Below are 15,277 nucleotides of genomic sequence, written 5' to 3'. Positions count from 1 at the left end.
GTTCCAGAGGTCCTTTATTCCTCACACTGTTAGACTGTGGAACAGTCTTCCTGAGGATGTGCAATTGGAACCTCAATGTGCAATTGGAACCTCAAAGTTCAAGCGAAGATGCAATGCATCACTACCCTAAAACAATTCTTGTATTGTAATAATTTCCTTAGTTTTTTATTTGTTAATTTTGTAATATATTTTTCATTATAATGACTTACCAAAACACTGTAAAAGCTTTTATCTCTTTAAAATCGACACGTCCGAGATATAAATTTTCAAACTTTGTTTGGAACGCTGATACAATTGGCAGGAGACCCAACCCCACCGGATGCCGGTGGGGGTAGCGTGGCAGGAGACATACCCATAGACCCAGGTCAGTTTCATTCTCGGCCGTATTGGGAACGCATCTCGCGCGTCCGTCTGCCTCAAACTGTTTGGTTTCCTTTGTCTGCTTGCGCTTAGTTGTGGCGTCTCTCCTTGGTGAAGTACTCAATTGCCTGTTTATTAATCTAGCTAGCCTAGCTCTGGGAATTCGTAGCTATGTCGGATTCAAGCTTCTCGGGATCCAGAGTTTGCGCAGGGAATTTGTGCTCCACCAAACTAGTTAAACTTAAATACGATCGCCATTCTTTGTGTACAGCATGTAGGGGTCAAGAGTGTTCCCAGGAGAACACATGCAGTGAATGTATGGAATGGAGTCAGGAGTTTTGGCAAACATACAGTTCCCATCAGATAAAGCTGGTTAGGGATAGGAAAGCCTTTAAGCGTAAGGAAGCTAGGCTATCATCTTCTTCGGTGGTGGCATCGGCGTCACCTCCTCTACCGGCTGTTCCTTCCTCCTCTCCTACCCCCTCCTCTACCGCTGCTCTTTCCCCCTCTCATATTCCCCCCTCTTCTTCACCAGCTTCCCAGTATGTTTTCCTAAATCCAAGCCCAGCCTCGAGGCTGATAAATCAGAATTCGTTCTTTTCAGAAATCAAATGGAAGCGCAAATGAACGGTTTCATGGAGTCGGTCTTAAGTTTAGTGCGCTCACTTTGTAGTCCGGCGTTAAGCGCCGGTGATGACGTCAGTGTTGGTGTTGCTGATAACAATGTGGTTGTTCGCGATCGCGTTTCAGGCGAGTCTGCTCGTTTTTCTGAATCTTTTGAGCAAAGGCAACTGTCCCGCTCGCCTTCTGAGGCTAGAAGACAGTCCGGCGCTGGCGAAAAGGTCAGAAATTATTGCCCACGAGCAGGCTCGTCCTCTAAGGCACAGGAAAGCCTTAGTCCTGGTGGCGGAAGTAGTAAGCTTGACTCGCCTTGAGCGCCGAAAAGCTTCAGGGGAGACGTGAAAGTGATCCATCGACGCTGCGTCGATCTTCTCACCATCGCCGACATCGCAGGATGGTGTCCCCAGAAGCTTCATCTAGGCGGTTGCAGTCGAAGTGGCACTACCTAAGGTTAAGCTCTTCAGGTGAGAGTAGCAGCAGTTCATCTTCAGTCTCTTCATATTCCAGCTCTTCGGATCCCCCCCTCCTCGTCATCGCAAGTGGGATCAGACCTCTCGGCCCTTAAAGAGGCAATCTTCGGATAATTCCTGCCCTAGGGTTACTAAACTCTTCAAGAAAAGGACAGCCAGCCCAGGTCACCTAGTGCAGTCAAGAGGCCTAGCCCTCTCCAGGAAGTTCCGCCGCAAGTGCCCGGGCCTCTTACTCCTCCTCCTACACACGAAGTGTCTGCTCCTTTGGCTACATCCTCGCCCTCCCAGGCGTCTATTCTGTTGGAAGAGAAGCTAGAAAAGGTAGTCCGCAAAGTCCTTGGTATTCCTGAGGATAAAGAACTTGTTCCTCCTCAACTCCTGGACGGTCTGGGCACGGAACCGATTCTTTCTGGTGAAGAGGAAGGCCCAGGTGAATCGGGGCCTTCTTCACATTACGCTTCTCTACTCAGCTTTCTGCTGCAATCATACCCGCAACATTTTCAGCCGACAGCCCCCTCTTCTCCGACTTCTACGTTGCGTCTAGGAAAACAAGGTCCTGCCACTTCACTTCCCAAGTTGGTACTCTCCACCGCCTCCAAGAAAGCATTAAAAGAGGTAGAGGCGTGGTTGGAAGCTAAGAGGTCCTCGGGTAAGTCGTCGTTTGCGTACCCTCCTTCAAAGCTGTCGAAAAGGAGGCAAAATTATTACAGCACAGGAGCCTCTCCTTCACTGGGATCCGCAATTTCAGCACAAGGGGACTTCGGCTCCCTTGTGGACCCCTCAAGACGCATTTCATTCGAGGCAGCCAAGACCTTCTTTTCTGCCCTAGATGTAGAACATTTTTCCAGGAACCTCTTCAAGCTCCTAGAGATTGTCAGCTTTATCGATTGGTCAATTGGGGCTATTTTTAAACAGGTGGAGCAGGCTAATGTCGCAGAAGACGTCTTGGAGAAAATCACGGGTTCCTTTCCTGCACCGATATTGCTATCCATGATGCGGCAGGCGAAATTTCCTCCCTCTTCGCCATGGCCACTCTGAAGAAGAGGGAAACTTGGTGCTCGTTCTTGTCTAAGGCTGTGACTTCTTCGCAGAGAAACGGCGTTGATGTTCGCACCCTTTGACAAGGAGGGCCTCTTCCCAGAAGCAGTAGTGAAAGACGTCCTGTCAGCCATGGATAAGAGGGCGTCATCGCACATCCTGTCTATGTCTTCCACCAGACTGAGGCCTGCTCCCCGCTCCTTTGACCAAGATGGTATCTCCTCTTAACAGGCATCCGTTCAGTAACTCCAGGTCCAAACCTTACTCAAGGTCCCGCTCCAACTCCAGGGGTCACAAGTTCTCCTCGAAGCCACAAGGTCGTCATCCCAGTAAGTAGGATCCCTGTCCTCCATGCACCGGTGGGGCCAGACTCAGCCTCTTTTGGGAGGAATGGAGAGACAGAGGTGCAGATCAGTGGGTGGTGCAAGTGCTCCAGCTAGGCTACCGCCTTCCGTTCGCCCAACCTCCTCCTCTCTCAGTCCAGTTCTCCCATTTCCTTGACAGCATACTCAAGAGGCTCAGTCAAGTTTTCGGCCCTAGAGACAGAAGTCGGTCTCTCTCAGGGAAAGCGGTCATCGAAGTAGTGCAGGACGTGTCAACCCCAGGTTTCTACAACCGCCTGTTTGTAGTCCCCAAGTCATCAGGGGGTTGGAGGCCAGTTCTCGACGTAAGTGCTCTCAATCTGTACTTAGCGAAAACCAAGTTCTCCATGGAAACGAACCGCTCAATTCTTCAGGCACTAACTCGGGAGGATTGGATGGTGACCCTCGACATGGAAGATGCCTACTTCCACATTCCAGTACATCAGGACTTTAGGAGGTATCTTCGCTTTGTTTTCAAGGACAGAGTTTACCAGTTCCGGGCCCTCTGCTTCGGCCTGTCGACAGCCCCGCAAGTGTTCACCAGGATTCTAGCCCCGTTAGGTCATTGGCTCCACCTGGAGGGAGTTCGGATCTCCTTGTACCTGGACGACTGGCTACTCCGTTCATCATCAAGGGACCGCTGCATGGAGGACCTTCACAGAACCCTAAGGTTAGCTTGGGACTTAGGGATTCGGATAAACACGGAAAATTCGAGCTTAGTTCCTTCACAGAGGATTCTTTATTTGGGGATGACTCTGGACAGTCTAGCTTTTCGGGCTTTTCTGTCTCCCAAAAGGGTCTCCTCCTGCCTTCAGACGGTGGAGAAGTTTCTCCTCCTGGACAGTTGCTCCGCCCGTCAGTGGATGGCTCTCCTGCGAACTCTGTCGTCAGCGGAGCAATTTGTAAGGTTAGGCCGTCTGCACATGAGACCCTTACAGTTTTTCCTCAGGGGCTCTTGGGACAGGACCCAAACGGACTCCACGGTCTTCAACATTCCCCCTGACGTCAAGGGGCGTCTTCTCTGGTGGAAATCGCCGGAAAGGCTTTCGGAGGGTCTAGATCTCCTCCCAAGACAACCATCCCTGCAGATGTTCTCAGACGCGTCCAATGTTGGGTGGGGAGCACATCTAGCCAACCTCAGGACGTCAGGAGTTTGGTCAGACGAACAGAAGAAGCTCCACATCAATGTCAAGGAGCTGTTGGCCATTCACCTCACTCTCCAGGACTTTTCGACCCACGTCTCAGGCCAAGCAGTCGCTGTTCACGCCGACAACTCGACAGCTCTAGCCTACATCCGGAAACAGGGAGGTACCCATTCCTTCGCCCTGTTCAAAGCGGCGAGGGACCTTCTTCTGTGGGCGGACAGCAACAGGGTGGCCCTGTTCGCTCAGTTTGTGCAGGGAAAGCTGAACGTCCTGGCGGACCAACTCAGCCGTCGGAGCCAGACTCTCCCTACGGAGTGGACCCTGCACCCGCAAGTGTGCCTAGATCTGTGGAATCTGTGGGGCATTCCCATAATAGATCTCTTCGCTACCTCCAAGAACCATCGTCTCCCAGTGTTCTGCTTACCAGTTCCAGACCCACTGACTCATTTGGTGGACGCCATGCTCCTAGACTGGACGAACCTGTTTGCCTATGCCTTCCCTCCTTTCGGGCTCATCAGGCAAGTGATAAACAAAGTGAAATTCCATCAGAAGGTCGAGCTGATCCTCGTTGCCCCGTTCTGGCCAAGGAAGGAGTGGTGCCCGGACCTGCTAGATCTCCTGATAGACTTCCCAAGGCTTCTCCCTCAAAAGAAGTCGCTTCTCAGACAACCCCACCTAATGAAGTTCCACCAGGGATTGTCCACTCTCGCTCTGACAGGCTTCAGACTGTCAGGAAACTCATCAGAGCGCGAGGTTTTTCAAGCAAGGCTGCAGAGGCTATTGCGAGGTGCAGAAGGGACTCCTCTAGCAAATTATACCAATCCAAGTGGACAGTCTTCAGGAACTGGTGTAGAAAAATAGTATCTCCTCTTCTTCGACGTCTATAACTCAACTTGCCGATTTTTCATTTACTTGAGGGATTCAAGAAAATTGATGCCATCAACCATCAAGGGCTACAGAGCTATGCTGTCCTCCGTCTTCTACCATAGGGGTTAGACCTATCAAATAACCGAGACTTGTCAGACCTCCTCAAGTCCCTAGACACAGCTAAGACCCCAAAACCTGCCCTTGCCTGGAATTTAGATGTAGTTTTGAGGTGGTTGATGTCTCCAAGGTACGAACCTTTAGAAGATCTTTCTCTTAGAGACCTCACTAAGAAATCCCTTTTTCTGGTTACTTTAGCAACGGCAAAGAGGGTTAGTGAAATACAAGCCATTGACAAGGAAGTGGGTTTTTCACAAGATAATGCTGTTTGCTCGTTCACCTTGAATTTTCTGGCCAAGAACGAGTCTCCTTCCAACCCGTGGCCTCGGTCCTTTACCATTCGGAACCTCTCCAGTGGCTGGCCCTCAAGAATTGGAGGCTTCTTTGTGCCCGTTAGAGCTATCAAAACTTACTTAGCCAGAACGGCCAGCATCAGAGGGCGTTCCTCTAACTTGTGGTGTTCAGTGAAAGATCCAACCAGACCGTTATCCAAGAATGCCCTGGCTTTCTTCGTCAAGGAACTCATCTTAGAGGCGCACAGGCACATCAACGAAGAGGACGACGCCTAGTCAAGTCTCACATTCACGGTGCGCTCAATAGCAACTTCAGTGGCTTTCCGTCATAATAAGTCACTTTCAAGCAGATCACACAGAGCACCTTCTGGAGGTCGAAGTCGGTGTTTGCGTCTCACTACCTTAGGGAGGTCGAAGTTGCGTATCAGGACCTGTTTGCGTTAGGTCCCGTATCGGTAGCAGGCTTGGTTTTAGGGGGAACACACTAGGGGGGTAGGTTCCTTATCTTTCCTTCCCCCTGTGGTTTTATGGTTGCTGAGTTAATGGGAAGCCGGGGTGCTCAGTTCACCTGGAGTACCCTCCATTCTAGTTGAGCTGCTGAGGGTATAGGGAAGGGGGATGTATTTAACTGTTTTTAGGTTAGGCGGTGAGACCCGTTTTTCAGTCTGGTTGCTTTCCAATTGCTCAGGGCAAGAGCAAGAGGAAGTCACCCCTTGTCTTAGTCAGTGGTATACTTCCCTGACTGCTTGGGTTGTTATGGAGCAGAGTGGCTAGCAGTGCTTACGCCCAAGGCCTCTGCAGGTAATGGAGCTTCAACCAGCAGCAGTACCTCCCTGCAAAAGCCCATCTACCAGGTAAGGTGACTCCTGCCCTTTTGTTGGTATGGATCCTTAAGATACCCATGGTTAGAGTTTGTTCCTTTTCTTTTTTTTTATTTGTGTGTAACCTTTCAATAACTGGTACCTCATCCCCTGCCTTCCACCTTAAATGTGGAATCAGCTTTTACAGTGTTTTGGTAAGTCATTATAATGAAAATGACATTTTATGATAAAATGATGTTTCATTATACTTACCAAAACACTGTAACGTAAAAACCTCCTCCTCCCCCACAGGGGAGACGTTATCTCAGGTTTTCACTAATTGTGTATACTGAGAATGAAACTGACCTGGGTCTATGGGTATGTCTCCTGCCACGCTACCCCCACCGGCATCCGGTGGGGTTGGGTCTCCCGCCAATTGTATCAGCGTTCCAAACAAAGTTTGAAAATTTATATCTCGGACGTGTCGATTTTAAAGAGATAAAAGCTTTTACAGTGTTTTGGTAAGTATAATGAAACATCATTTTATCATAAAAATGTCATTTTCTTCTTTAATAGCTGATCTCTTCTTTCTGTATTTCCTATTACTTTCTGTTACTACTTTCAAATGAACACCATGTTCTTTGGAAGCTTGAATTTCAATTCAAGTCAGTGGCCTCTGTGTGCTTGTTCCATATGAATATGGTCCATCCTCTGAATTATAAATTATAGCTGTCCAATTTATTCAACTGCCTCAGAAGCAACTCTAAAATCTCTAGATGCTTCACATCACGAGGGAGCGCGTATATGTACAGGAGCCTTCCGCTCATCTCCAACTGTCTCTATCCTAGCAGAAGCAGGCCAACTGCCTCTAAAATATTAGAGATCTAATTACTTGAAGAAGAGGCTTATCCCTTCAAGCAGGCACATCTCCTGTATCAAATTTCTCAATCAAAATACAAATAATAACCCAAATCAAAACTCATTTACTAAAAAAACTAATCATCTATTGAATTTACATAAGATGATACCCAAATTTACCCAAGAAATAAATCAGATCACACCATGGACACTAAAAAGGGCAAAAATATGCACATACCATATCTTTCAAAGAAATATATGTTCAACACAGAAATGTACCGTCAACATGCCATGGAACACATAAGACGGAAGGGTAATCCCTTCATAATCTAAACAGATGGATCCAAAAATGAAGCTGGAGTGGGCTCATCAGCCTATTCAAGTGATGAAACTATCCAAATGGGCCTTCCTCTAATATCATCAGTATTTACAGCTGAATTAACAGCCATATAATTGGCTCTCCAGATTATATCGAAAAAAGGAATTCCTTCAGCACTCATATTGAGCAACTCAAGAAGTGCAATTGAAGCAATAGGATCATTTAAATCAAATAATCACCTTGTCCAAAATATCCAACGGGAAATTCATCAATTAATTACAAAAGGCCTTCAAGTTCAAATTTGTTGGATCCCAGCCCATGTAGGCATTGAGGGTAATGAGAAAGCAGATAAAGCTGCTAAATTGGCTTGCACAATCCCCCCAACTACTACGAAAGCTCCCATATCAGACTGGCTAGCATCAGTTAAACCTTTAATTTATAGGAATTGGCAAAATGATTGGACAAATATACCCCCTCAAAACAAATTAAGAATGAAGTTAAAAAGTGGCATTCTTCTACCCAAAAGCAAAGAATTAATGAAGTAATTTTAACAAGACTCAGAATAGGACATTCCAGACTCACACATGGTCATCTGATGTTAACTCCACACACAAATCCAATAACTCGTGGAAAGATGTAACATCCCAATAACAATCAAACATATCTTGATTGACTGTCCCAGATGGCAACATAAAAGAAATACTTATTTACAAAATAAATCAATGAAGGATATTCTAGCTGAAGGCAATACCTTTTCAATTAATAATATCATTCTCTTAAACAAAATTAAATTGATAAATAAAATATAATCTTCCCCCCTTTTTTCCCTCCCTTTCTTTCCCTTTTTTTTTTCTTTCCCTCGATTTTTTTATTTTAATTTTTTCCCCTTTTTATTTATTTATTTCTTTCTTTAATTTTTATGTATTCTTTCCCCCCTTCTTTTTCCACCCCAAGAAGAACCCTAAAAGAGGTCAGAGGTCTGGTTAAACAAATCATTTATAACTAACTAACTAACTGCATAATAATGATGATAATATGTTAATACCAGTAATCACAAGGTATTCCCAAGTAGATATCATTTTCTGTATTACGTTTTATTGCCGTTTCTAGCCTTGCCAAAATGTATTCAGATGTACTGTACATTTTGACTATTCACATACTGCCTAGTACAGTATGTTTTTATAAAATCCACACAGGGAGGTGCTTATGTTATCTAGAGCACAGTAAACAATCACACTTGTGGGGTTAAGGAGATTGTGGAAACTTAATTACCCAGTCAAATATGCGATGAGGTTGTGTAGTTAAAGTTGATCTGCTGAAATATTTATAAATATGATTGAATCTTCATAATTCAGTATAATTAGAGATTCTGTTTACTAGTTTGCCTACTATTTTACCTCCACAATATATGCTATCGTGATTGGTAGATTTTTAGGCATGTATGTTGGTCCTAATTGGTTTAGGTTAAAGGGATTGGTTGAATGCCAGAAGTAGGGATGAAATTAATTTTTTTATTCCTTTTCTCTTGTAGGGATTGAGTGCAGAAACATCAGGAGGATTGTTAATTTGTTTGCCTCGAGAACAAGCTGCTGCTTACTGTAAGGATATCGAAAAGCAAGAAGGATATCAAGCATGGATTATAGGCATTGTAGAGAAGGGTAACAGAACCGCAAGAATAATCGATAAACCTAGAGTCATAGAAGTCCCCGCTAAGGAGAAAGATGGGGAACTTTGGTAGAAGATGGAAGCATCAAAATGATAGCACTTGACTGTTTAGTGAACTGGTCCTGTTCTTAACTCCATCAAAGAAGAATGTGTTTGCATCTGAAAATGTTTCTGTCAAGACTTCTTGCTTAAACGAATGAAGAGACACTCACCACTACTGACTGTGAAATATAGTTAATGTAGATTATATGATCACCAATGATTTTTTCCATTTTTATATACAATCTAAATGTTACAATTGGAAGTTTTAATTTTTGTTCTTTTATCACCTTGCCTTTGCAATTTCATACGAATCAGTTAGTTCTTCAATCTCAGACTGTTCACTTGCTTAGAATAAAACTTGTGCTGAATTCTCCATTTCAGTCATTATATATACTTTATGTACTTATAGGCAGAATTTTTTTTATCAATGTTAATTTTACCATCACATACTATGCTCACTTTTTGTTCTCATAGCAAATGATTGTATTTTTACCTTGTAACATTCCTTTACGTAGTATCATGACTCAAGGTTGTGGTTGTAGGGGAAACGAGAAATGTTCCTTCTTTAGCAACAATGAAATTACTTTGCTTAATCATGCAACCGCCACACTGTCAAGCCAGACATTTGTTGTTTTCTTCTTTTAAAGAAATTGTGATAACTTGATCTTGTGGCGTTGTGAATTTTCAAAGTATGAGGAAAGAAAACTGGAGATGCAGTGTGGAGGGCATTATGAAAGCCAGTTAATAAAGTTCTAACGAAGGGTGGCTGGCTGGAAGTTGTTTTCCACGTTGCAGCCCCAGTATTCTCTTGTCAGGGTCATGGCAGATTATAATAAAAGAAAAATTTAACGTGGATTTAATTAAATGCCTATGGAAGTGCGGTTTGGTGACATCATTTCACTTCGATGACTATAATGCACATATGACAGGTCTTCAGAATGTTATACCTTTATCTGGTAGATCCTGTATGAGTACTGGTTTTTATGTCTTTCACAATACAGTACTTCATTTATTTAGAAATTAATCCTTTGTACAAGCCCTATGAAAGTCTAGCAATGTGACTTGGTTGCACTAATAAACTTAATGACTTGGTTAGTTGGCTGTATGCAGAAGGTGGATTTTTCTGTCATGACTCAAGTTTGGGCAAAAACATCTTAAAGCCAATAGTGACAACTTAAAATTTCCCCATTTATTAAGTATATGTAGCTTAAAAATTTCAGAATCGTTTGTTCACACTAATATGTACAGTGGAACAGTGAATCTGATAAAACGGCCAAGCAAGATTATAATCACTCTTGGGTTTTGGATTACAGTATCCATTTAGAAATGCCACCACAATCAAGTAATGTATCTTATGAATCTGTAGTTCTTGTAATGAGCAACGCCATAACACAATCCTAGATTGCAGAACAAATAAGATTTACCATGTAAGCAAATTCACCTAGTTGCTGAACAATTTTTTAAGGTGTCATTTTAATGGGGTGGTGTGGTTAAACCGTTGGCTAATTATTTACAGAAATTTGTATGATGAAATATTGTACAGAAGTCTTTGAAGCCTACAGAGATGTAAGCAATTACACCAGAATTTTGGGATAAAAAAAAAAGTGCATTGTTTAGCTTTGTACTAAACAGCATAGAATCGTGCTTAATTTTTTCAGGTCAAATAATGAAATTTGGTTTATATGTGTGCGTATGAAATTAAACGTGCCTTTTAAACAGATGAGAAATCTCTTCTGCAAAATTCTTGATTATGTCCAAGCTGATATTGTTAAAAAGTTAAACAAAGAGTTGAAATTCATGACCAATAATACTACAAAAGACAGAAAATTATGTTAAGCCCCTCCTATGGCATAAAAGTAATTGTTAATGGAAACAGTTACCCTGCCGCATTTTCATGTACATTAATGTCTGCAAGAATCTTAATTTATGGAAAGGATATGTCCTGAAGTACAGAATATTTTTGAACAATTTCTAGCAACTGCAGAAAGTGGCATAATTATGTGAACGCACATTTTTAATGGTCTTATAGTTATACCAGAGAATGAGAACTGTGTGCTCTGTCAGCAGATATTACTGAAAATCCCAGCCATCTGGGAGATATGAAACTATCAGTATACTGTTTAATGCATAATGTAAACTGTTTGATAGGTTATTGGCTTTGATAATTTTTTTTTGTTTTTTATGTCCACACGAATGTTGAAAAACAAATCCTGAAAAATTTGAACGTAGGGAATTTGAAAAAATCTAGTGACCATACCCAAATCTAAGAAAAACTTCATAATGCAAATGATTCTTGAAATAACTTTATGATATAGAAAAGGCAAAGATTGGGACAACTTTCTCATAGGATTAAAATTAATAAAAATAGATGAACAAATAAACTCTAAGAAATGGGACGGTAACGAGCAACCTAAATATAAATGAGAATTAATGCCATATACCTTACCAGCATGCAGTGAGAAGATTGCTCAAAACTTAATGTTTCCCGTCACCAGTTCCTCTTGACTTCCCGAGACAGACTTGCAAAGATCTGTCTGATGACTTCACGTTCTGGAAAATAATTGTTATTGTTAATACATTTTCTCACAAAAATACTTGGTTATATCACTTATATGAATATTACATTCATACATCGTTTATATGAATGTTACATGTGTTGCTGGTCGCTGTGAGTTTTGGTGCTTATACATTTTGTTCCTGTGTTTTTAGATTTTATTTTAATTTCACTTTAGAAAAAAGATTTACCTATATTTCATTTAAATATCCTTGTTATTTACAGTATAGACCTATGCAGCAATTTATTTACTAGATTTAAACAAGTGGCTTCACTTTTTATGCTGTATATTAGTCACTAATATAGTCCTTTTTACACACACATTATATATATATATATATATATATATATATATATATATATATATATATATATATATATATATATATAATATATATATATATATATATATATATATATATATATATATATATATATATATATATATATATATATAGTATATAATTATAGGAAGACGAAGGATGTGATGCATGTTCCAAGTTTATTTCAGCCAACGTTTCAAACCATGGTTTCATCATAACGGCTAAAATATAAAAGTTATAGCAATCAAAATCAACACATATGACTCCGTAAAATTTATTAATGCCAAAAACAAGGTTAGAACCAACCTACCGCCTCAAAATATGGAAAATGAGTGACCCAGAAGACCACCAATTGAACGAAGGAACATTTTAAGCTATAAACAGAGAGGCAGAAAAAGAATGACTTCAATGATACAACCAGTTGTTTGGTGGTTAACGACTCGAGAATATGGAGAGGTTTCATCAACAGATTGCTCTACGATTTCAAAATCGTCATAGGAAATAAATGATTTACATTTTTTAGCATATTCCCTTATGCTGGACAATTCCTCCTTACTCAAAGTACAGCCTGCTATATGGCTGACACCACGATGATAATCAATTCGCACTTTTAGCATTCTCTTGGTGGTTCCGATATTAGTGCCGGGATTACATCTCGGGCAAGCATGCTTATAAGCCACCATAGACCGCAAAAGTTTGGGTATAATGTTTTTAAATTTAAAAATTTATCCAATTCGTTAGAACCAGTTACGGGTAAAGACAATGAAAGTATTTCTTTGAAATCTGTGTTAATGCAGTTAAAACTTGTCGTAAAAGGCAGAGAAGCATAAAAATCAAGTTTAGGAACTGAGAGCGGAGGAATTTTCGGCTGAAACTTATCCAAGAATTCGGAGATATTTTTCTTTATGCAGTCAGGTTTAACTGCTACATAAGATGAACGTTGGTTAAAAAGAATGCAAAGCTTTTCGAGAAAGCGTATATAAGTAAAACTAGGAGTGCAATTTAAAGGTCATTGGTCTTATTCGGTTACTATTCTTACTGTTTCGTTTTTTTTTTTTTTGTTGATCTGGTTTCGAGTAACTAGGCCTAGCATTCAAAATCGGTATCCATGGACGCCACTCGTCGAGATAACACACTTCAGTTTGTTTACAGGTAAAGTCATCAAGCACCTGAGAAACGTGCTTGAATCAAAGCGGAATAACAAGTGGCTCTATTGGATAAGTGTGTAAACTGATATGGCGATTAGGTTAAAGTTCAAGAATGAGATAGTAGTCAGCGTGTACAGTTCTCATGAACACCTGCCCAATACACTTAAGTGATCTATACAGTTTAGATTATGGAGGGGCCATGGCAACCATATGAAATCTGGCTTCCTCGACTTTGACAAAATTGACAGCAACCTGTCAAGTCTGACAGGATATAAGGTAACAGTATCAGCCCAAAACTAGATAGCTTTAACTGACAATAAACATAATATTAACATTCAATTAAACGACTTAATGAAAGATTAAACCATTGCCAAACAATTTACATGATTATCATCAGTATCTTCGCCAGCAGAGCTGGAAGGCGGACAGACTGAGTATTATAATGGCGTTACTTGATTGCCAGTGGAAGCCACGCTGAGTTCTCTATGACCCCACGTCTGGGGTACTCTCAAAGGTACCTGGGGTAAATGACGAGGCGCCCACAATCCGCTGTTTCGCTTTTGTTTATCTCCGTTTCTCGTCTCTTCCCGCCTCTGTCATTTTGAGAGAGCGAGAGAGAGAGAGAGTACGATAATAACGTCGAACTGATGACATATGAGCGTGGTAATTCTGAAATAGCGTATTACAAGTTCAATAGCCCACTCAGATCGAAGAGAGGTCTCAAAGCCCGCTGGTAGCAAAGGAGTTGGTCTATATATAGTCCTATTCAACTCGCCTCTAGACAGCTAATAGCTAAATCCTAACAACAAGACGCTATTACCATATTAATATATGATAATTTTTACCATTTCTGTTGGTTGACAATAACGAAGAATAAAACCTTGAGATCGGAGATCTAGTAGGCCTATTCCAAATCACCGGTCGCCAAATATGGAGTGAAATGGCCGTAGATTATTTACATATACTTTCGTTTGAGAGTCTGAATACTTGTACTCTGCTGGGCCGTAGTATATCCGTTCCACCCACTCTTGGAGTGCGTTAGAGAGAGAGAGAGAGAGAGAGAGAGAGAGAGAGAGAGAGAGAGAGAGAGAGAGAGAGAGAGAGATTGCTATTGTTTAATAAACAAGTACAAAATCCTGGAATGGGTGAGGCGCAATACTACTTTCTCGTTAAAAACTTTTTTACAGACCGTTCTCCTTCAGAGTTTTTAAAATGAAAATAAACAAGGATCAATGTTTTCCAATCTGGTTGTCAGCATTAACTGTTCTCATGTCTTGTTACGGAATTCCCGTGGGTGCTGTTTTCGTTCAGCAATGAAACAAGGATGGTTTTTCTCCTTGAATAAGCACCGTCGTCGGTTTTGTGTATGTGTGTGTGCAAGTTGGGGTAGTCTTGGATGCTCAGATTCGTCAATGTTATTCTTGAATACGTGACCATTCATATGCTATACATGATAGCTGTATCGCTTGGAAAAGGAGAGAGAGAGAGAGAGAGAGAGAGAGAGAGAGAGAGAGAGAGAGAGAGAGAGAGAGAGAGAGCTTTTGAAATTTAAAACGGAACATCAATCTTCCATGTAGCCTATCCCAGGTACAGGGGAAATATTTAAAAAATATTCCATTTCGGTTTCGTTCAGTAGGCCTACGTGCGCATGTCCGATTTTCACGTTATTTCTGCGTACACGAACCTTGTGTTATACAGTAGGATTTATTGCATCGTCCTCAGAGATAGAAATAACAAAATATTACAGCTACGAATGAAGTAGACAAGAAATTAAGTGTAGGAAAAATGATGTAGATAAAGTTCATCGTCGAACATTCCTTCTCAAACTGTGGCTGGGAGCGCGCATACCTGGTACAGAGGACACCCGCTGAGTCAATTCCTTTCCCAGAACAAAAGCAATAAATTTAGTGTCGTTTTTCTGCCAACCCTTAATGTTCGAAACAGGCACATTTACCCTACACATTTTTCTACGACTTGACATCAATATCCCGTCTGTGAACATATCCTGAGACATCAAAAAGTATATTCGGTCTATTTCCTATGGTACGCCTTTCAACTCTCGTACGGTAGGAGTTCTTGTGTGTGTGTGTGTGTGTGTGTGTGTGTGTGTGTGTGTGTGTGTGTGTCTGTAAGTGAGTTCGATTCCTAAACGGAAAGAATTATCATTGCAATCACAGTCCGAAACTAGATTTATAATGATCATAGTAACAAATATATCATGATTACTGACGGCAGCTGTACTACGGAATGTGAATAACCGGGGGTTCTTTAGGATTCCATGACCGGTGGCTGGGT

General features: G+C 41.7%; 2 protein-coding genes across 2 annotated transcripts in view; one reads left to right on the top strand and one right to left on the bottom strand.

The window, feature by feature from the left end:
* Sps1 (inactive selenide, water dikinase) overlaps positions 1-9,806 on the top strand; it is a 43,306-nt gene extending 33,500 nt beyond the window's left edge. The window contains exon 7 of the mRNA XM_067112775.1: positions 8,782-9,806. Within this exon, the coding sequence (XP_066968876.1) occupies positions 8,782-8,988 (207 nt within the window). The 3' untranslated portion in view covers positions 8,989-9,806. The remainder of the gene's footprint in view (positions 1-8,781) is intronic.
* The window catches only part of LOC136843893 (polycystin-2-like), a 123,301-nt gene extending 109,567 nt beyond the window's left edge, over positions 1-13,734 (bottom strand). The window contains exons 1-2 of the mRNA XM_067112772.1: positions 13,501-13,734; positions 11,404-11,507 (exon numbers count right to left, since the gene is read on the bottom strand). The gene's annotated coding sequence lies outside the window, so the exon portion shown is untranslated. The remainder of the gene's footprint in view (positions 1-11,403; positions 11,508-13,500) is intronic.
* Between the last annotated feature and the right edge of the window lie 1,543 nt (positions 13,735-15,277).

The sequence above is a fragment of the Macrobrachium rosenbergii genome, chromosome 12 (genome assembly GCF_040412425.1).
Source record: "Macrobrachium rosenbergii isolate ZJJX-2024 chromosome 12, ASM4041242v1, whole genome shotgun sequence".
Classification (NCBI taxonomy): Eukaryota; Metazoa; Arthropoda; class Malacostraca; order Decapoda; family Palaemonidae; genus Macrobrachium; species Macrobrachium rosenbergii.
The sequence above is the reverse complement of the archived record's forward strand: the minus strand, read 5'-3'. Positions and strand labels throughout refer to the sequence as shown.